Genomic DNA, 22,240 nt, shown 5'->3' with positions numbered 1-22,240 from the left:
CATTGAAATACACACGGATGTGATTGGCCTGATGATTTTACAATTTGTCTTTATCCGGGCCAGAGATTAGATTAATCTAATATATAAAGCTGTGTTTGTTTGTGTGTGTGTGTGTGTGTGTCCGTGTGTGTGTGTCCGTGTGTGTGTGTGTGTCCGTGTGTGCGTGTGTGTGTGTCCGTGTGTGTGTGTGTGTGTCCGTGTGTGTGTGTGTGTGTGTGTCCGTGTCTGGGATTGGCATCTGCACCGTCGCAGCTACAGCCACAAAATTTTAAACACAAAGAAAAAAGGGGGAGTCTTAAATGCAACCATGTATTTTTGCAAATATCAAAAAGTATGTTTTTATTGAGAATAAAAAGAGCAATTTACAACCATCATAAAAAAGCACACGTAAGGTCTCAAACAATGAGTCATGGTCCAGGAAAAGACAGGTTCACACATTATGCTGCAGAAAAAATTCCCATTGAATCAAACAAATCCCATAATTTTTTATTTAATTCTCAACATGTGTTGTAAATTTCCAGGCTTCCAATTATGTTGATTACAATAAAGGCTATTTAGATCATTAATGTGCAACAAGAATGACTGGTATATTTAATGTTTCAGTATTTTTGCACACAAGGGGTTAATCCACCATTTTGTTTTAGACCCATTCACACTAGTTCGTGGATCAATAAACACCTGTGCTTGCTAACAGCACTTGGTAGTTGAACAGCAATAGTATTCTATATAAATTGGTGATTTTAAATCATGATCATTACTGCGCTTTTATTTAACTGCTGCCGCTCAGACACCAGTACAAAGCAAAGGGTTGCTCCTTCATTACCATAACACTAGTTCATAGTGAATGTGCACCTATATGTGCTAACAACCCTTAGCAGTTTAGACAGTAAGAGTATTATCAGCTAGCAAATTTGCATCTTAGTAGTTAGGGTACCTTCACACTTAGCGATGCGGCAGCGATCCGACCAGCGATCTGACCTGGTCAGGATCGCTGCTGCATCGCTACATGGTCGCTGGTGAGCTGTCAAACAGGCAGATCTCACCAGTGAACAGCCCCCAGCCAGCAGCGACGCTGCGCTTGCACGGAGCCGCCGTCTGGAAGCTGCGGAGACTGGTAACTAAGGTAAACATCGGGTATGGTTACCCGATGTTTACATTAGTTACCAGTGTGAGCAGGGAGCAGGGAGCCGCGCACACTGAGCGCTGGCTCCTTGCTCTCCTAGCTACAGTACACATCGGGTTAATTAACCCGATGTGTAATGCAGCTACATGTGCAGAGAGCAGGGAGCCACGCACACTGCTTAGCACTGGCTCCTTGCTCTCCTAGCTGCTGTACACATCGGGTTAATTAACCCGATGTGTACAGCAGCTACATGTGCAGAGAGCCGGAGCCGGCAGCACTGGCAGCGTGAGAGCTGCGGAGGCTGGTAACTAAGGTAAATATCGGGTAACCACCTTGGTTACCCGATGTTTATCTTGGATACAGCTTACCTCAGCTGTCAGACGCCGGCTCCTGCTCCCTGCTCGCTTCATTTGTCGCTCTCTTGCTGTCACACACAGCGATCTGTGTGTCACAGCAGGAGAGCGGCTTTGAAGAAAACGAACCAGGGCTGTGTGTAACGAGCAGCGATCTCGCAGCAGGGGCCAGATCGCTGCTCATTGTCACACACAGCGAGATCGCTAATGAGGTCACTGCTGCGTCACAAAAAGCGTGACTCAGCAGCGATCTCGGCAGCGAGCTCGCTGTGTGTGAAGCACCCCTTACTGCGATTTTATTTATCTACTGTCGTTCGGCACCTGAGCGAAGCAAACAGTTACTCCATGCATTAAACTCAAGTGACAGCAAACAGGTGCTCCACTGAAACAATCCAAATACACTGTGGATGGAATTCTAACATCTCCCATAAGGACTTGTGGATCAACGATCCATATCTAGCCAAATCTCATAGCCTGCAAATTTCTCTAACTTGATTCTTATTTACCCATGTCATATATGCAGCAATTCAGTGCGACCTCATATGCCTCCAATGCGCATTTCGCATTCACAGCTTCATCAGGGAAGGGCCAGTAACGATCATGATTTAAAATCACCAATTTATATAGAATACTATTGCTGTTCAACTGCCAAGTGCTGTTAGCAAGCACAGGTGTTTATTGATCCACGAACTAGTGTGAATGGGTCTAAAACAAAATGGTGGATTAACCCCTTGTGTGCAGAAATACTGAAACATTAAATATACCAGTCATTCTTGTTGCACATTAATGATCTAAATAGCCTCTATTGTAATCAACATAATTGGAAGCCTGGAAATTTACAACACATGTTGAGAATTAAATAAAAAATTATGGGATTTGTTTGATTCGATGGGAATTTTTTCTGCAGCATAATGTGTGAACCTGTCTTTTCCTGGACCATGACTCATTGTTTGAGACCTTACGTGTGCTTTTTTATGATGATTGTAAATTGCTCTTTTTATTCTCAATAAAAACATACTTTTTGATATTTGCAAAAATACATGGTTGCATTTAAGACTCCACCTTTTTTCTTTGTGTTTAATGTTATTGTTTGAGTCTGCAACACAAGTTCTAAATAACGAAAATCTGGAAGTGTCTTTTCTGAGCCACAAAATTTTGCACACTCACACTTCTGGACCCCGAGAGCGTCATAGGCTATGTTGTGAGGCGAAATTTTAATCCCGCGTGTTCCAATTTACCAATCAAGTTTGCCCCCATCTACATAAAGGGGAAAAAGTGAAACGAAAAGTGTATCCGCACAGTCACATTTACAATCACGAAATTTTGCACAGACACCCATGTGATCCAGGGAACGTCATAGACTATGTTTTGACAGAAAAATTGAACCCCGCGCTTTACAGTTACTCTCCAAAAAACATGCCTCCATTAAAGTAAATGGAGCCTGGTACTACAGGTTATTGGTAGGAGCTGTGATTGGTTGCTATAGGAACAAAAGACATTCATAGTATAAGAAGCTTATATGTGAGGTAATAAGATGTCGGTGGGGAGACAGAGACAGGGAAAGAGACAGACAGGGAAAGAGAGAGACAGAGACAGACCTGGAAAGAGACAGACCTGGAAAGAGACAGATGGGGAAAGAGACAGACAGGGCACATTACTTGGCCAATTTGGTTAAATCTGTGTGGAATATCTGTGGTGTTGAAATATATGTTGTGAAATGCTTCTATTAGCTTAGTTTTTGGCTTTTTTATAATTACATTTCTATCTATTTGTTTTGTGTTTTTTGTGTGCAGAATACATTTTTATTAATACATTCTATTTTGTCAACAACAGTTATTAACCCGGGTGAAGCCGGGTAGTACAGCTAGTCTATAATATAGAACTACAAGCATCTATAGTGTTTCCCTGAAAATAAGCCCTAGCAGTAATTGTCAGCCTTTTTGGAGTATGCTTGAAATATAAGCCCTAGTTGCAGTTCAATAATGGAGTGTCTGGCCCGCTTAAAAAGTTAAAGGATACAGCAGTCACTTCATTAACGAAAGAAGATGGCCCCAAAAGAAAGCAGACAGCCCCCCTAAAAAAACAAACAAACAAAAACAAAAAACTCACCAGACCCCGTACAACTACAGCTGGCAAATTCCAACGGTGGATGGGCTCTCCCACAGAGATCTGTATTGCTGTCGGGGTCACTCGTCGTCACACTCACTCTGCTCGAGTGATACTGCTTCCAGAAAGCAGGGGTTCAGAAAAAAGACTGACCAAAACACCTATGTGTGTGAATTAGGTGCCAGGCTAAAAATACAAGACTATAATACAGATAATAAGCTGCACACTAATCACTATAAAAATATAAACATGAAAAATGGCAAAGCATTACTGCTATAGGGATACTATGAACAATGAAAAATGCATTTAGCTATCTGGAAAAAATGAATATATGAAAATGGTATTGCAAAACTGCTATGAATATTTGAAAGTAGTAGAAATGTTTAGCAAATGTATTGATCAATGCAAATAAGCCCGAAAACCAACGACAAGGTAATCTCTAACTTTTCGGGAACCTAACCTTAGTGCCTCCATGTGCTATTAAAAATCTGCAGGTATGGGCAGACAGGCTTCTGGCTATATAGGATCATGAATAGAGTCTGGTAATAGGGCGGGGTTCTGGGTTCTCAGTCAGAAGAAACTACAAGAGAGACTCCAGACAGCAGGGGGACCTGACAGCAAGCTTGTAAATGCGACTCACTTGGAAAGTGTCTGCCTTCTTTTGGGGGTAAACTTAGGCTGCTTTCACATATCCAGTTTTTGATGCCTGGCACAATCCGGCAAAAAAACTGATGCAATGGATACGGCGAAAAAACAGATCCATTGCATCAGTTTTTTCCATGCGTTCCTTCCGTTTTTGGATGGATCCGTTGTGCTACTGAGCATGCGCAGTCTAAAAACCCATATCCGTCTTTGGATTCAGTCATATGCCGGATGATGATGGATCCAGCGCCCATAGGCTTTCATTGTAACTCATGCCGCATGGCGCCAGATCCGGTGCCATACGTTTTTTTGCCGGAGACAAAAAACGCTGCAAGCAGCGTTCCATCCGACCGCCGGATCAGCTATTTACGCCGGATCTGGCAAAAGCCAGATGCAACGTAAGGCCATGCGGTACAATCCGGCGCTAATACAAGTCTATGGGGGAAAGAATGGCTCCGGTCCCACGCCCGCAGCAGCCGGGCTGCTCGTATCCGGACCCGCTGTGTGGCTCGAGGGATCCTCCGGACCCGGGGGTCACACGGACACCCCGAATAAAAAGGGGGACGTAGTTGTATGGCCTTGGCCATATTTAGTTCGTGACGCCACCCACGGTGTGTGGTGAAGTGGGACACGACCACTGCTGTTGTGAGATACCCGGGGGAGATGTAGTGGCAGCCGGATGTTAACCCCTTCGTGGGTAGTGATGGTTGCCCCGGGGCTCAGTGTCTCTGTGCAGGGTATGGAGATGGCAAGGGCCAGTGTTTGCTTGTGTTGGACTTCCTGGTATGGAACTCGGGAGTCCGCTCCCGGCTTGTTGTGTACCTGAGGAGCCATGCCCGCTGACCCGTGGGATCTATGGGCCCTAGCAGTTGCCCTATCCCTCTCTGTGGGTGGTTGTCTGCTTTTGGTACTTTGGTTGGGACAGGACCTATAATCATGCCCTCAATCAATTAATTAGCTAGGCCGTTGGTTCGGGTCCTGGCTTCAGAGTCCGAGTACCCCCTCAGTGCACGGTTTCCGGTCGGGTCTCCGGTGTCGGTACCGGCGGGCTCCAACCCTGTCCTGATGCACCTCGGATCTGCCGAGCCATCTTCCTGTCTCCTGCTGATGGAGACCACCGTCTGCCACCTAGTCAAGGCACCAGGGCTCCGACCCTGGTACCGTTCAACTTGAACTTCTCCTCTGCTGGAGCTACGCCTAGCTCCAGCCTCCACTCCTCTCAACTTGAACTCCAACTTAATCTGAAGCTGAACTCCTTGTTTTCCCGCCCCAGGCTGTCTGGACCCCTAAGTGTGCATTTCCTAACCGCCTGGTCCCGCCCACTGGTGTGCCTGTCTTGCCCTGAAGGGGGTGACTAGGGTTTCAAGTGAACTGTATGTCACCCTGTGGGGGATGGTGTTATGCAGGGGCCTAGTGTGTGACTACCTGGTTTTGCCAGGGCGTCACATAAACGCCGGAACCGTTCTTTCATTTTTTTACTGGATTGTGCCACGTGGCGAAAAAATGGATGTGTGAAAGCAGCCTTAGCCGTCTTTCCCCCAAAATAAGACATATCCTGAAAATAAGCTGCAACGCATTTTTGGGGGCAGAAAAAATATGACACTGTGTTATTTTTGGGAAAACACGATAAATGTAAGCAAGAAAGCTTCATGAGCAGCAGACACAGGTTTTGAGAATGGTAAAAATGAAAGAATTATAGTCTGTTCATTGCATTTCTGTTACTTATGAATGTCTGGACGATATACAACATCCGTGTGACCTGAGAAGACAAAATGAGGAAGCAGTGGAAAAAAATGTCTGTTGACTAAAGCGATCCTCGTGCTTCTCATTCCAGAGCCCTGTGTAATGTCTTAATCTTGTAGGTGCTGCATCAGCAGTTTTATAGCACAGAAGCGATCCGATACACCTACTAACTAATTATATATATATATATATACAGTTAGGTCCAGAAACATTTGGACAGTGACACAAGTTTTGTTATTTTAGCTGTTTACAAAAACATGTTCAGAAATACAATTATATAGATAATATGGGCTGAAAGTGCACACTCCCAGCTGCAATATGAGAGTTTTCACATCCAAATCGAAGAAAGGGTTTAGGAATCATAGCTCTGTAATGCATAGCCTCCTCTTTTTCAAGGGACCAAAAGTAATTGGACAAGGGACTCTAAGGGCTGCAATTAACTCTGAAGGCGTCTCCCTCGTTAACCTGTAATTAATGAAGTAGTTAAAAGGTCTGGGGTTGATTACAGGTGTGTGGTTTTGCATTTGGAAGCTGTTGCTGTGACCAGACAACATGCGGTCTAAGGAACTCTCAATTGAGGTGAAGCAGAACATCCTGAGGCTGAAAAAAAAGAAAAAGTCCATCAGACTTATCAGATCAGAGAGATAGATGGCATGGGCATGCATGGCTTTCAATGGCACTGGGTCACTTGTGTTTATTGATGACATAACAGCAGACAAGAGTATCCGGATGAATTCTGAAGTGTACCGGGATATACTTTCAGCCCAGATTCAGCCAAATGCAGCAAAGTTGATCAGACGGCGCTTCATAGTACAGATGGACAATGACCCCAAGCATACAGCCAAAGCTACCCAGGAGTTCATGAGTGCAAAAAAGTGGAACATTCTGCAATGGCGAAGTCAATCACCAGATCTTAACCCAATTGAGCATGCATTTCACTTGCTCAAATCCAGACTTAAGACGGAAAGACCCACAAACAAGCAAGACCTGAAGGCTGCGGCTGTAAAGGCCTGGCAAAGCATTAAGAAGGAGGAAACCCAGCGTTTGGTGATGTCCATGGGTTCCAGACTTAAGGCAGTGATTGCCTCCAAAGGATTCGCAACAAAATATTGAAAATAAAAATATTTTGTTTGGGTTTGGTTTATTTGTCCAATTACTTTTGACCTCCTAAAATGTGGAGTTTTTGTAAAGAAATGTGTACAATTCCTACAATTTCTATCAGATATTTTTGTTCAAACCTTCAAATTAAACGTTACAATCTGCACTTGAATTCTGTTGTAGAGGTTTCATTTCAAATCCAGCTCCAGAGCCTATCTTATAGTGAAGCATTGAGCGCGTACAGAGCTAATTGTAAGGGTACATGTGTGGCGCCCTGGACTAGCCAGGTCGTCACAGGTAACAACACACACAAATCCTTGTTGCCTCCCTCCAGGGGCTGATGTTCACACCAGGTGGGGTGGAGCCAGGCGGTTGGCCCCACCCACTGAGGAGTTCACAGTCCTGGAGGTGAGAAAAGGAAGGAGAGTAGTTTTGGAGTGGAGAGAGGAGTGAAGTGGTAGTGGAGCAGACTGACCGTGTCCGGGTATATGGCCCGGACACCTACAGCAAGGTTGGCAGACGGTGGTGACCATCTGCAGGAGAGGCCGATTGACGCAGAACCGTAAGGACCGGGGACGGGCGGTGGCCCGCCGGTACCGAACCGGGGAGCGAAGAGAAGCCAGCACCATTCGTCAGGGCCTACGGACCCCGACCAGGCTTGGAGTCGCCGTTAAACCGGTCAAATCCGTCAGCGACAGGAACCTTCGGGTCTTCCCAGCAGCAATGACCTGACTGAAGGCAACCGCTCAACCGTGAAGTGAAATACAGCTACCGCCATAGCTAGAGTTCCCAGGGCCAGAGCCTGCGGGCAAAAGGGGCTCCTCTGGCAAACACACCGCTGGGGAGCGGGCTACCGGTGGGAAGCCATCGGAGCCGAAAACACATCACAGGTGCAGGGAGAGGCAGTCACCGCCAACCTACCGGGAGTGACCACCGCAGTCTGCTGCGGGACCCGTCCATCCAGCCGTTTGTTTTACCAGAGACTCCGTCTACGTTATTGGCTGAGTGAGTACCACCGTGCCGTCTGGCACCGCGCTGCCCCCGCGACCCTGCACCTCACCAAACTCCGCCATCCACCTTTCAGTCACCATCACCGGGCCCCGGGACCACCAAAATCCCCTACCCACGGAGGGGAGAGAAACATCTCGGCTGCTCCCTGTCATCGCTCCCGGGATCCCCGTCCTCACCACAAACCGTGGGTGGCGTCACGGACCAACTTCCCAAACCCCAAAAACTATTCCCCTTTCACTCACGGGCGAGGAGCGCCGCTCGAGTCCCGGATCCGGCCCACCGCTCGAGCCACCGAGCAGCAGCAGCGCCGGACCCGAGCATTAGCGGGAGCGCAGCGGCGGCGGCCTCCTCCCCGCCCGCGACACATGCACATGATCAGGACTCACTGTGTCCTAGACGCAGTGGGTCCTGACCTGCGGGGCCGTGAGTCTCCTCCGCAGGAGACCGCAGCTGCTCATGCCCACAATCAGGATTAGGTGTGCTGCGGTCTCTCGCTTGTGTTCTCCCTACGAAGGATAATTGCGACTCCGCAGCAAATAATTGACATGCTGTGGCTCGGAAAACAGTACCGCAGGTCAGTTTTTACTGCGGGCTGGGAACAGGATTTCTAGAAATCCCATCCCCTATGCTTGTACTGTACAATGCAGCGTTTTGGATGCAGCAAAAACACTCTGCATCCATAACGCTGCAAACACTGATTGTGAGCACGCAGCCTAAAGAGGGCTTTACACAGTAGCGATATCGGTAACGATATCGCTAGCGTGCGTACCCGCCCCCATCGTTTGTGCGACATGGACATATCGCTGCCCGTCGCGCACAAAATCACGCTCCCCCGTCACACAGCTTACCTGCTCTGTGACGTCGCTCTGGCCGGCGATCCGCCTCCATTCTAAGGGGGCAGGTCATACGGCGTCACACCGACGTCACACGGCAGGCGTCCAATAGAAGCAGAGGTGTGGAGATGAGCGGGACGTAACATCCCGCTCACCTCCTTCCTTCCGCATTGGCGGTGGAGGCAGGTAAGGTGATGTTCCCCGCTCCTGCAGTGTCACACATAGCGATGCGCTGCCGCAGGAACGACGAACAACATCGCTAATGAGAGGTAAACAATTTTTTTAGGACCACCTCTCTGCGGCAATTTTTGCTGCTTTTGCGATCGTTTTAGGTCGCACATACGTGTCACACGCTACGATATCGTTAATGACGCAGGATGTGCGTCACTAACGACGAGACCCCGACGATAAAACATTAACGATATCGTAGCGTGTAAAGCCCCCTTTACAGTGCAAGGAGCAGGGTCAGCTGTGATATTGCCTGTGCCGTCAGCTTTGTCCAGAGTGCTTATATTTAATCGGAATCCTGCCTTTATAGACTGAAATCGACTAATAAATCTGGAATACATAAAAGCAGGTAGGAATATAGTGTTCTTAAGCTGCTTCATGCTCACATGATGCTTTCTCAAGGCCTGTTCAATCTCTCAAGACAACACTTTAAATCCCTTTGTCATTACACAATTTAACAGTGATTAAATAATCCTGCTACCATGGCCTGCACCGTACCCGGACTCTCTCTCATTGCTTGGCAATTACAAAGGGAGCTGCCAGCAGTGGATCTTGATGATTTGCCCAAGTGCATTTAGCATGGCAGATAATCTCATTGATAGCAGTGAAGACCTGTAAGTGCGGGGATTGTATTCTTGATGATGAATAAATTCATGAACATGTTCCCGTGTCCTCATCATTTGCATATCAGTCCCATGTCTATCCATCCTGTGATTTCCATAACTCCATGACTTTTCCTTCTTGGCATGGGAATTTCATTGTTGAGGAGTAATATGTAGATGTGTGTACCATTTTTTGCTGACATGGCAACGATGGTGATGTCAGTGGTAAAGCACATGACTGCTGCAGCCAATCACTGGGCTTAGCGGCCATGAGAAAGTAGATGGTACAACTCTCCTGAGCCCGGTGATCGGCTGCAGCGGTCACTCTGTCATGTCATCAAGTCCCGAGGGCAGCACTGAAGAGGCAGTTTCTCAGGGTTTCAGAGAATGACTTTTTGAAGCTGGAGAGCCCCTTTAAGCCCTGTCTATGATCAGGGCTGGACTGTAAGCACGGTGTCTGTGGACAGTGCACGGTGATGTGAATGAGCTGTGTGACACATGACTGACCAGTACTTTGTATCCGGTGTTCTCCGCACATCCCAAGCTTCCCACCCCCACTACACAATGGAGAATGCTTAGCCTGCACTTAGAGCCGCGGCGCAGCTAGGTTAAAGGTCACGTGTGACCCCTCACCCCCTCCGCTGTGCACCCAGTCAGGTGATTGCCAGCCACATGATCCTCACACAACCTAACATGCTGAGAGACTTTGCTGAATGACTAGAGATGTCAACCAATCAGACGGCCGCGGACCATGAGCCACTGACCAATGAGGAGGCGCTACGCAGAAACTGGGTGTGCGCTGCTCGGAGGGTTAGGAAGCGCTAGGAAAAGGAAAAAGAGCGGAGTTATATCTCCCGGTAGGATAATAACAAACCGAGAGGACCGGGATTAGCTGTACGATCACTCGCCGCCAGGTGGAGCAGGCTGCGGAGACCGGACTACCGGGAGCCGTGCGTCACGTGACTGTGCTGGCCGGATTATGGTGACCGGAACACGGCGCCTGCGTCTATAACAGCAGCACACAATGTCTATTCAGTACTCCGTGGAGGAGCCGATGTCCGGCAGCTACGGGGTTACCGACTCTTTCCCCAAGGACTTTGGTTATGGTGCTGATGAGTCAGAAATGGACGAGAGTTCCACAGCGTCAGACAGCAAGCCCCGGATCCTGCTCATGGGCATGAGGCGCAGCGGCAAGTCCTCCATCCAGAAGGTGAGGGGTGGACTACAGCTCCCAGCATGCCCCGCGGGGTACGGGCCCCCTGGGACTGTATTACCCCGGGAGATGTGTGATGCCAGAACCTGCGCCCCCACCCCCCTACCAGGGCTCATCACCTGCGCCCCCACCAGGGCTCATCACCTGCGCCCCCACCCCCCTACCAGGGCTCATCACCTGCGCCCCCACCAGGGCTCATCACCTGCGCCCCCACCAGGGCTCATCACCTGCGCCCCCACCAGGGCTCATCACCTGCGCCCCCACCAGGGCTCATCACCTGCGCCCCCACCCCCCTACCAGGGCTCATCACCTGCGCCCCCACCCCCCCTACCAGGGCTCATCACCTGCGCCCCTACCCCCCTACCAGGGCTCATCACCTGCGCCCCTACCCCCCTACCAGGGCTCATCACCTGCGCCCCTACCCCCCTACCAGGGCTCATCACCTGCGCCCCTACCCCCCCTACCAGGGCTCATCACCTGCGCCCCTACCCCCCCTACCAGGGCTCATCACCTGCGCCCCTACCCCCCTACCAGGGCTCATCACCTGCGCCCCCACCCCCCTACCAGGGCTCATCACCTGCGCCCCTACCCCCCCTACCAGGGCTCATCACCTGCGCCCCCACCCCCCTACCAGGGCTCATCACCTGCGCCCCCACCCCCCTACCAGGGCTCATCACCTGCGCCCCTACCCCCCCTACCAGGGCTCATCACCTGCGCCCCTACCCCCCCTACCAGGGCTCATCACCTGCGCCCCTACCCCCCCTACCAGGGCTCATCACCTGCGCCCCTACCCCCCTACCAGGGCTCATCACCTGCGCCCCCACCCCCCTACCAGGGCTCATCACCTGCGCCCCTACCCCCCCTACCAGGGCTCATCACCTGCGCCCCTACCCCCCTACCAGGGCTCATCACCTGCGCCCCTACCCCCCCTACCAGGGCTCATCACCTGCGCCCCTACCCCCCCTACCAGGGCTCATCACCTGCGCCCCTACCCCCCCTACCAGGGCTCATCACCTGCGCCCCTACCCCCCCTACCAGGGCTCATCACCTGCGCCCCTACCCCCCCTACCAGGGCTCATCACCTGCGCCCCTACCCCCCCTACCAGGGCTCATCACCTGCGCCCCTACCCCCCCTACCAGGGCTCATCACCTGCGCCCCTACCCCCCCTACCAGGGCTCATCACCTGCGCCCCTACCCCCCCTACCAGGGCTCATCACCTGCGCCCCTACCCCCCCTACCAGGGCTCATCACCTGCGCCCCTACCCCCCCTACCAGGGCTCATCACCTGCGCCCCCACCCCCCCTACCAGGGCTCATCACCTGCGCCCCCACCCCCCCTTACCAGGGCTCATCACCTGCGCCCCCACCCCCCCTTACCAGGGCTCATCACCTGCGCCCCCACCCCCCCTTACCAGGGCTCATCACCTGCGCCCCCACCCCCCCTTACCAGGGCTCATCACCTGCGCCCCCACCCCCCCTTACCAGGGCTCATCACCTGCGCCCCCACCCCCCCTTACCAGGGCTCATCACCTGCGCCCCCACCCCCCCTTACCAGGGCTCATCACCTGCGCCCCCACCCCCCCTTACCAGGGCTCATCACCTGCGCCCCCACCCCCCCTTACCAGGGCTCATCACCTGCGCCCCCACCCCCCCTTACCAGGGCTCATCACCTGCGCCCCCACCCCCCCTTACCAGGGCTCATCACCTGCGCCCCCACCCCCCCTTACCAGGGCTCATCACCTGCGCCCCCACCCCCCCTTACCAGGGCTCATCACCTGCGCCCCCACCGCCCCTTACCAGGGCTCATCACCTGCGCCCCCACCCCCCCTTACCAGGGCTCATCACCTGCGCCCCCACCCCCCCTTACCAGGGCTCATCACCTGCGCCCCCACCCCCCCTTACCAGGGCTCATCACCTGCGCCCCCACCCCCCCTTACCAGGGCTCATCACCTGCGCCCCCACCCCCCCTTACCAGGGCTCATCACCTGCGCCCCCACCCCCCCTTACCAGGGCTCATCACCTGCGCCCCCACCCCCCCCTACCAGGGCTCATCACCTGCGCCCCCACCCCCCCCTACCAGGGCTCATTACCTTCCACTTCATGTCCCTATAGATTCCCCCCCCCCCCTCTTAATAACCGGTACTAATGGCCTGTGGGAGAAAATTGGTCACTTCACACCAGCCACCTTGGAAGCACCAAGAGGTCACGTGGTCGTGGCCACATCCTGATGAGAACACCTTAAGGCCGCTTTACACGCTACGATATATCTAACGATATGTCGTCGGGGGTCACATCATTAGTGACGCACATCCGGCCTCGTTTGATATATCGTAGCGTGTAACACAAATGAGCGACTGTGAACGAGCAAAAATACTCACCTTATCGTTGCTCGCTGACACGTCGCTCATTTTCAAAAAATCGAACGTCCTTCTGTGCTCTGGTTGTTCATCGTTCCTGAGGCAGCACACGTCGCTCCATGTGACACCCTGAGAACGATGAACACGGCTTACCTGCGTCCCGCCAGCAATGCGGAAGGAAGGAGGTGGGAGGGATGTTTACGTCCCGCTCATCTCCGCCCCTCCGCTTCTATTGGCCGGCCGCTGTGTGACATCGCTGTGACGCCGAACGTCCCTCCGCCTTCAGGAAGTGGTTGTTTGCCGCCCACAGCGAGGTCGTTTGGAAGGTAAGTACGTGTGACGCGGGTTACCCAGTTTGTGCGACACGGGCAACGAATTGTCCGTATCGTACAAACGATGGGGGTGGGTGCGATCGCACGATAAATTGATACATGTAAAGCAGGCTTTATTCCAAAAGTTACCAACGATCTCAGCTCTTGGATGCTTTCCCCTCTGTTGGTGGGTGAGTGGAGAGCGTCCCGACCACCGGGACCAGCACTTATCCCGAGAGCAGGGTCTCTGAAGATACCTGTGTGAATGGAGCGGTGGTTTGTCCGTAAATAGGGGATATCGTCCCCACCACTGATCCCCAGAGCAGGGACTCACAAGAACCCCATGTGACTAAAGTGGTGGCTGGTCCATAGGAAATAGTGTCCCGAACACTGGCACCCCCACAGATCCAAAGAGCAGGTGCTCTGAAGAACCCTGTATGAATGGAGAGGTGGTCAGTCCATGGATGGGGAATAACGTCCAGACCACTGGGGCCCCCACTCATTCTAAGAGCAGGGCTGTGAAGAACCTTGTGTGAATGGAGTGCTGGTCAGTAGTGGTGAGTGTGGTCATCACTCTCTTGAGCATTGGGGTACTTGCGCAGCTTAGCCGAGTATTGCGGGTGCTCGGATGTGTCGTTTGTAACACAACGGCAACGACGCACAGGTTTGCGTCACTGCATGATGGGTGCAGGCACCTCAGAGGGAGCCTGTCGCGGTCTCTAAATGGCTCTCACTGGGATTAAAGCAACCTTTTCAGATGTAGTGTGTCAACAGAAAAATCTCCCGCCCTGCCCTGGACATGCTTTGTTTATGGCTGGCTGTATGTTGGCGAAGACACTGCCCAATCACTGACTTCCATTATACTGGTTATTCGAGTTGAGCCCTGTCAGCGTCTGACCTGCTCGACTCAAAGGACCGAGCATTTTAGTCCTCGCCCATCACTAGTGGTCGGTCATGCCCTCTGCTGCTCTGTTCATTCTTATTGGGACCACCAGAGATAGCTGAGCGCTGCACCTGGCTGGTTTTGGCATACCCATAAAAATGAATGGCGTGGACATGCCCATGCTTGCCTTCCGCTCTGTTTATATGGGGTTCCTCAGACTGTTCTCAGACCCCCAGCGATTGGGAAGTTATCACTATCAATGAATTAGCTTTTGCTCCATTTACGTGGGGCTCTGAGAGCCCCCCATCTCAGAATTGATTGAGCCCCCTGCTTTCTGGAATTTTCCCCTGTCCCACAGATTTTGGGTAACGGCCAAACTTGAGTATACCCCTCTATCTGTCCTGTATTGATCCGGGTAGAGGGCAGAGCTTCCCTCCATTACATGGCTGGATTAATACGTATGCTTTTGGCAAATGCTGTTCTCAGTTTACTATAAAATCCATCTGCGCTTTAGTGGTATACAGTTTATGTACTCAAAGGGGTTAAACATTATGATATAAACTAGTGACCTATCCTTAGTATAGCAAAATAGCAGCGCCATGGAAAGAGTGGTGCGGACCCCTGGGCTATGTCCATGGTCTGGAGCCGACACGTTGCTCTGATTTCATAGGGGTACTCTACTCTTGAGTTGGAGCGCTCCTGCTTTGTTTAGGTTTCTTAGGAAAGGTCATCAAGGTTAGGTTAGTAGGGCTCCATGATCTCACACCCCGCCCACTGGTAAGCTCTGATGCCGGCCAAACATAGCATGGGTCTGTTCAGAGTAGTGGCCATTCCCAGGTGCTGAAGCTGAGCGAGTCCTCGGGATGGCCACTACGCAGTGTACGTCACTCTGCTGTTCTGCCCTGATCACAGCTGGTCAGTGCGGTGCTGGACAGCCCCTATGAAACGTGCTTACTGAATAGTGACCTCCTACTATCCTTTGTGTGTCTATTCCCTGCAGGTTTCATCCCTGCTTGCTGTTAGTGAATGGAGTTATTGATTTCTTTCAGAGACCAAAACTCAATCATGTAATTAGCAGCAACGCTCTCCTTCTGGTCATTTATATACTTATATAGAGCCATTAATTCTTCTGGAAAAATGCTCATGTTCCCCCTTGACTTCCATTATACCCAATACACTAAGGCTGCTTTCATACATCCGGTTTTTGCTGAACGGCGCTTTGCAGAAAAAACGCAACAGTTTTTTTTTTTGTTTTTTTTTTGCACTGCGCATGCTCAGTTTCAAGCAGCATCCATCAAAAAACGGACGGGCCGCATGGGAAAACTTATGCAACGGATCAGTTTTCTTTCGCCGCATCCGTTGCATAGGTTTTTGAGCCAGATTGAGCCGCAGTGCAAAAACCGGATGTGTGAAAGCAGCCTAATCGAGTCCATCCAAGCATCCGACTGCTTGTTACGAGTACCGAGCATGGTATTACTTGCTCATCAACTGTGGGACATAACTTGATGCTGAAAAAAGTGAAGATGCTGGAGGTTGAGAATAAAAGTAGGGGCAGGGACCACTCTGGAGCGGAGCTTTCCTTTTCACCTTGTGTTTTGGCGCACATGTCAGTGTTCAGGTGTTTGTTTGGTGCCTGCCTGGATAGTGTTGGGAAGGCTTCAGTAGGGTGGCCTTACTATATAGCAGGCAGAAAAGGAAGCCGCGGTAGTGCCGCTCTGCCGGCAGGGGACGGGCCACTTTCAGGGAAGCTCGTTATTTGAATATGGCTTTGAACGTTAGTCACTGGGATGGAAATACTGTCGGGGTTTTTCCAAAACTGTTACCCTGAATAGTTAATCGTGCGACGTTTCCTCTTTAGGTTTCGATATGTTCTGTAATCTAAATGGGTTTAATGCAATCATTTCTGTCTATACAGAGGTTGTGAAATGTGGAATAGAAAGCACTCTGTGCTGAGGAGAGGCTTTATCAGTAGATTCAGCAGAATCCTTCATTGATTCAGCCTAGAAGATGAATGATTTAGAGCTGGCAGTGTCTCTGGCCGTGCCAGATATATCAGTAAGTGTATGTGTTCAGCAGATGCCACCTAGCAGAATAGCAAAGGCTTTTATATAGTCATTCAGATCAGCCTTTTCATTGTCAGTCAGGTTTGGTGTACTTACTATGACTAGTACCGCCTGGCCGGTCACCAGAGGGCGTCCACAAGGATTCCGACAGAAACCCCGACGTAGAGCTCGGTGGCGAGCACTGTATTAATGTGAACCTAGCCAGAAGAACTTCTGTAGTGTTTCTGTATGACATAAACCGTGACACTATGGTGACTGTGTTGATTTACAACAGAGTTTGTCCAGTTTTGCCAAAGTGTTCGTTTTTTTTTTTTTTTTTGTTTATTTTTTGCAGATTAAGTATTCAGACAGCAGTGTGTTGTTTTTTTTTTTTGTTTTTTTTTTTTTTTTTCCCACATACTTTTTTTTTTGCGTATGTCATCAGCATTATGGGTCAGCTTTTCGTAGTGTTTTTGATCAATGATTTTGACGTATGGATAAATGACAAAGCTTCTCCTATCTATCCTAATGTTAATCAGGGACAGTACATGGATTACACACTGATGCCACCCATGTGCTGTGCGTGGCTTCCACCGTCCCATAGACTTGTATTGGTACTTTCTATCCCTGCTGTCAGTGTGAGCGTCTCTCCATGATTTTCGCACAGCCACACTGTCCGCGGGTAAACAATCGAAGAGATGGGAACAGCCAAATAGTATGTTCACAGAACACATCCCCATTTTAGTTTTATGGCAGGGGTGGGCAAAGTGTGGCCCTTTGGCTGTTTCAGTCCCATCTGGAGGGCTGAAACTAGTGGCCCATGGGCTGTATTGTGCTGTCCGCCACACGTCTTGATATCGCTGCTATTTACATGCTGAGGATACAGATAGCAACAAATACATTGCTGGAGGACGAAGCTGTCCACTCAGTCCTCCACCAATCACAGTGCGCATCCAATACAGTAGACACAGTGACTACATGTCATGGCGTCTGCTGTGTCACTGCACCGGAGACCGGAGCACAGCACTGGGGTAACAGGAGGGGAGTGTGTGTGTGTGTGTGTGTGTGTGTGTGTGTGTGTGTGTGTGTGTGTTTTCTTTTTTTTTTTTTTTTTCTTTTACTTTGTGAGATGTGCAGATGATAATATACAGCTCTGGGAAAAATTAAGAGACCACTGCAAAATTGTCAGTTTTTCTGACTTCTCTTTATACAGTGCCTTGCGAAAGTATTCGGCCCCCTTGAATTTTTCTACCTTTTCCCACATTTCAGGCTTCAAACATAAAGATAAAAATGTTAATGTTCTGGTGAAGAATCAACAACAAGTGGGACACAATTGTGAAGTTGAATGAAATGTATTGCTTATTGTATACTTTTATAAAAAAATAAATAACTGAAAATTGGGGCGTGCAATATTATTCATCTCCTTTATGTTAATACTTTGTAGCGCTGCCTTTTCCTGTGATTACAGCTGCAAGTCACTTGGGGTATGTCTCTATCAGTTTTGCACATCGAGAGACTGAAATTCTTGCCCATTCTTCCTTTGCAAACAGCTCGAGCTGAGTGAGGTTGGATGGAGAGCGTTTGTGAACAGCAGTTTTCAGCTCTTTCCACACATTCTCGATTGGATTCAGGTCTGTACTTTGACTTGGCCATTCTAACACCTGGATATGTTTATTTGTGAACCATTCCATTGTAGATTTTGCTTAATGTTTTGGATCATTGTCTTGTTGAAAGACAAATCTCCGTCCCAGTCTCAGGTCTTTTGCAGACTCCAACAGGTTTTCTTGAAGAATGGTCCTGTATTTGGCTCCATCCATCTCCCCATCAATTTTAACCATCTTCCCTGTCCCTGCTGAAGAAAAGCAGGCCCAAACCATGATGCTGCCACCACCATGTTTGACAGTGGGGATGGTTTGTTCAGGGTGATGAGCTGTGTTGCTTTTACGCCAAACATATCATTTGGCATTGTGCCCAAAAATTTCGATTTTGGTTTCATCTGACCAGAGCACCTTCTTCCACATGTTTGGTGTGTCTCTCAGGTGGCTTGTGGCAAACTTTAAACAACACTTTTTATGGATATCTTTGAGAAATGGCTTTCTTCTTGCCACTCTTCCATAAAGGTCAGATTTGAGCAGTATACGACGGTTTGTTGTCCTATGGACAGACTCTCCCACCTCAGCTGTAGATCTCTGCAGTTCATCCAGATTGATCATGGGCCTCTTGGCTGCATCTCTGATCAGTCTTCTTGTTTGAGATGACATTTTTGATGGGACGGCCGGGTCTTGGTAGATTTGTAGTGGTATGATACTCCTTCCATTTTGATATGATCGCTTGCACAGTGCTTCTTGGAATGTTTAAAGTTGTGGAAATCTTTTTGTAACCAAATCCGGCTTTAAACGACTCCACAACAGTATCACGGACCTGCCTGTTGTGTTCCTTGGTCTTCATGATGCTCTCTGTGCTTCAACAGAACACTGAGACTATCACAGAGCAGGTGCATTTATATGGAGACAAGATTACACACAGGTGGCTTATATTTATCATCATCAGTCATTTAGGACAACATTGGATCAATCAGAGATCCTCAATGAACTTCTGGAGTAAGTTTTCTGCACTGAAAGTAAAGGGGATGAATAATATTGCACACCCCAATTTTCAGTTATTTATTTTTTATAAAAGTTTAAAATAAGCAATAAATATTGTTCATCTTCACAATTGTGTCCCACTTGTTGATTCTTCCCCATAACATTAAAATGTTTGTTTTTATGTTTGAAGCCTGAAATGTGGGAAAAGGTTTAAAAATTCAAAGCTGCCGAATACTTTTGCAAGGCACTGTAGGTATATACCGTATTTTTCGCTTTATAAGACACACCGAATAAGACGCACTCCCAAATTTGGAGAAGGAATAGAGAATTTTTATTTAATAAATGGGGTCCGTCTTATAATGCCAGTGTCCATCTAACAAATCATATAGAGTATATGTCCCTCATAGCCCCCCCCATCCTAAAATTAGCCCCTTAATCTGGATATGGCCACCTTATATTGAATATAGCCCACTTGTGCTGGCACACATCCCCCCCCCCCCCCCGTGATGCAATATGTCCCCTATTGCTGACACACACCCCCTGTGGCTGGCACACGCGGGCCCCCCACCCCCCCCTGTGGCTGGCACACGCGGGCCCCCCACCCCCCCCTGTGGCTGGCACACGCGGGCCCCCCATCCCCCCCCTGTGGCTGGCGCACGCGGGCCCCCCACCCCCCCTGTGGCTGGCACACGTGCCCCCCCCCCCGTGGCTGGCACACATCACCCGGTGTTAGATATCGCCCCTTGCTGCTGCTTTTAGTAAAATAAACTCTTTCCTTACCTTCTCCAGCACTGTGCTCCCTCATGTCCCCCTCGGGGTTGAGCTCCGGCCTCCTGCCTGCATTTCCTGGTTCACGGTCCCGGTCATGTGATCAGCACAGCAGAGTGAAATCTCTGCGTGCATGATCACAGCACCAGGAGGGAGACCAGGGAGACACGCTGGAGGGGGTAAGTAAAGAGTTTTTTTTATTTTACTATGGGCAGCAGCATGAGGGCCTTATCTAACACAGGGGGGCATGTGCGATCAAAGGGGAGCACAGGCACATATAATATGCGCTGCTCCCCCAGCCCATCGCCGCGGTGAGCAGGAGATCAAAGGCTCCCTCCCGCAGCTTCACAAGCCTCCAGCAGCCCCCAGCACCGGTCCAGAGTTGCCCCCACCTCTCCTGGACCCTGCAGTATATAATCTGTATATTCTATTTATAAGACGCACCCCCCTACTTCCCCCAATATTTGGGGGAACAAAAGTGCGTCTTATAAAGCAAAAAATACGGTATTTGAGTGAAATGTAAAATGTTTTTTATTTTATAAACTACTGACAATTCTCTGAATTTCCAAGCAATAAATTTTGTATTTATTTTCTGAAAATGAGAAATGGTCATAACAAACAATGCATTGCTTTCAAATCTCAAATAATGCAAAGGAAATTAAGTTCATAATCATTTAGAAACAATAATACCAGGGCTGTGGAGTCGGTAAGCCAAACCTTCGACTCCGACTCCGACTCCTCAAATTCTCTTGCACCGACTCCGACTCCGGCTCCGACTCCGACTCCGACTCCGACTCCTACATATATTGCTTATAGTTAGGTGAAAAATTTATTGTAGTACATGAATATGTGTATGTGAACATTAGACATTTAATAATTTTTATGATACAATAATCAAGATATTTGGATAGAACATAAAATATATTTATTGGAATACAACTTTAGAACACAAAAAACTGTAATAAATTGTAAATATGTAATACACTATGTAATATACAGTAGATTACATATATATCTTGTGTGTGTATATACACTGTGTATATATATATAATATTACATATTTACAATTTATTAGTTTTTTGTGTTCTAAAGTTGTATCCAATAAATATTTTATGTTCTATCCAAATATCTTGATTATTGTATCATAAAAACAATTAAATGTCTGATGTTCACATTATACTACAATAAATTTTTCACTTAAATATAAGCATTATACTAAATGTTATTATTTAGTAAAATATTCAGCACATTCTGCATTGCACTCCTGTCCCCAATTTATTATATATTTTAGGAGTCGGAGTCGGTGCATTTTATACCGACTCCAACTCCGACTCCGACTCCACCAAAATGAGCTCCGACTCCGACTCCGACTCCACGACTCCGACTCCGACTCCACAGCCCTGAATAATACTAATGTTTTATCTCAGGAAGAGTTCAGAAATCAATATTTTGTGTAATAACCATGATTTTTAATCCCAGCTTTCATGCCTCTTGGCATGCTTTCCACCAGTCTTTCACACTGCTTTTGGGTGACCTTATGCCACTCCTGGCGCAAAAATAATCAGTTCTTTGATGGCTTGTGACTATCCATCTTCGTCTTGATTACATTCCAGAGGTTTTCAATGGTGTTCAGGTCTGGAGATTGGGCTGGCCATGACAGGGATTTGATGTGGTGGTCCTTCAGTCACACATTGATTGACCTAGCTGTGTAGCATGGTGCACTGTCCTACTGGAAAAACAAGTCCTCAGAGTTAGGGAACATTGCCTGAGCAGAAGGAAGCAACTGTTTTTCCAAGATAACCTTGTATGCGGTTTGATTAATACGTCCTATTGCAAAGTTTAATCTGCCCAGGTAATCTTTCTCTGAGTCTAATTTTCAGCTTTGCCCAACACCTTGTCGTCTAATGGTTAGACTGAGACCTGGAGAGGCGTACAAGCCATAGGGTCTTGCACCCACTGTGAAATTTGGTGGCAGATCGGTTATGATCTGAGGATGGTTCAGCAAGGCTGGAATTGGGCAGATTAAGCTTTGTGAAGGACATATGAATCATGCCACATACAAGGTTATCCTGGAAAAACAGTTGCTTCCTTCTGCTCAGGCAATGTTCCACCATATGTATGGATGCTCACTCCTATGGATGGCAGCAGTTGTCTGATTCCATGTGTAGATGATCACTGTAGGTTCTTTTTTTTAAATAGAATTAGAACAGTAGTAATAACAGCAGGATGAGGATATCTGCACACAGTTTTTAACGAGGTGGTCAAAAATAACACTGTGATGGAAACCCCTCCAGGAAATGCTCCTTCTTTGTTTGTTTTTTTTTTTTTTTTCTGATGCAATT

At 48.9% G+C, this 22,240-nt stretch overlaps 1 protein-coding gene across 1 annotated transcript in view; it reads left to right on the top strand.

Moving 5' to 3' along the window:
- Positions 1-10,518: 10,518 nt before the first annotated feature.
- RRAGC (Ras related GTP binding C) overlaps positions 10,519-22,240 on the top strand; it is a 35,966-nt gene continuing 24,244 nt past the window's right edge. Inside the window, exon 1 of the mRNA XM_075336068.1 lies at positions 10,519-10,949. Within this exon, the coding sequence (XP_075192183.1) occupies positions 10,764-10,949 (186 nt within the window). The 5' untranslated portion in view covers positions 10,519-10,763. The remainder of the gene's footprint in view (positions 10,950-22,240) is intronic.

This window comes from Anomaloglossus baeobatrachus, chromosome 2 (assembly GCF_048569485.1).
Source record: "Anomaloglossus baeobatrachus isolate aAnoBae1 chromosome 2, aAnoBae1.hap1, whole genome shotgun sequence".
Lineage (NCBI taxonomy): Eukaryota > Metazoa > Chordata > Amphibia > Anura > Aromobatidae > Anomaloglossus > Anomaloglossus baeobatrachus.
Note: the sequence above shows the minus strand (reverse complement) of the source record. Positions and strands in the feature narration are given on the sequence as shown.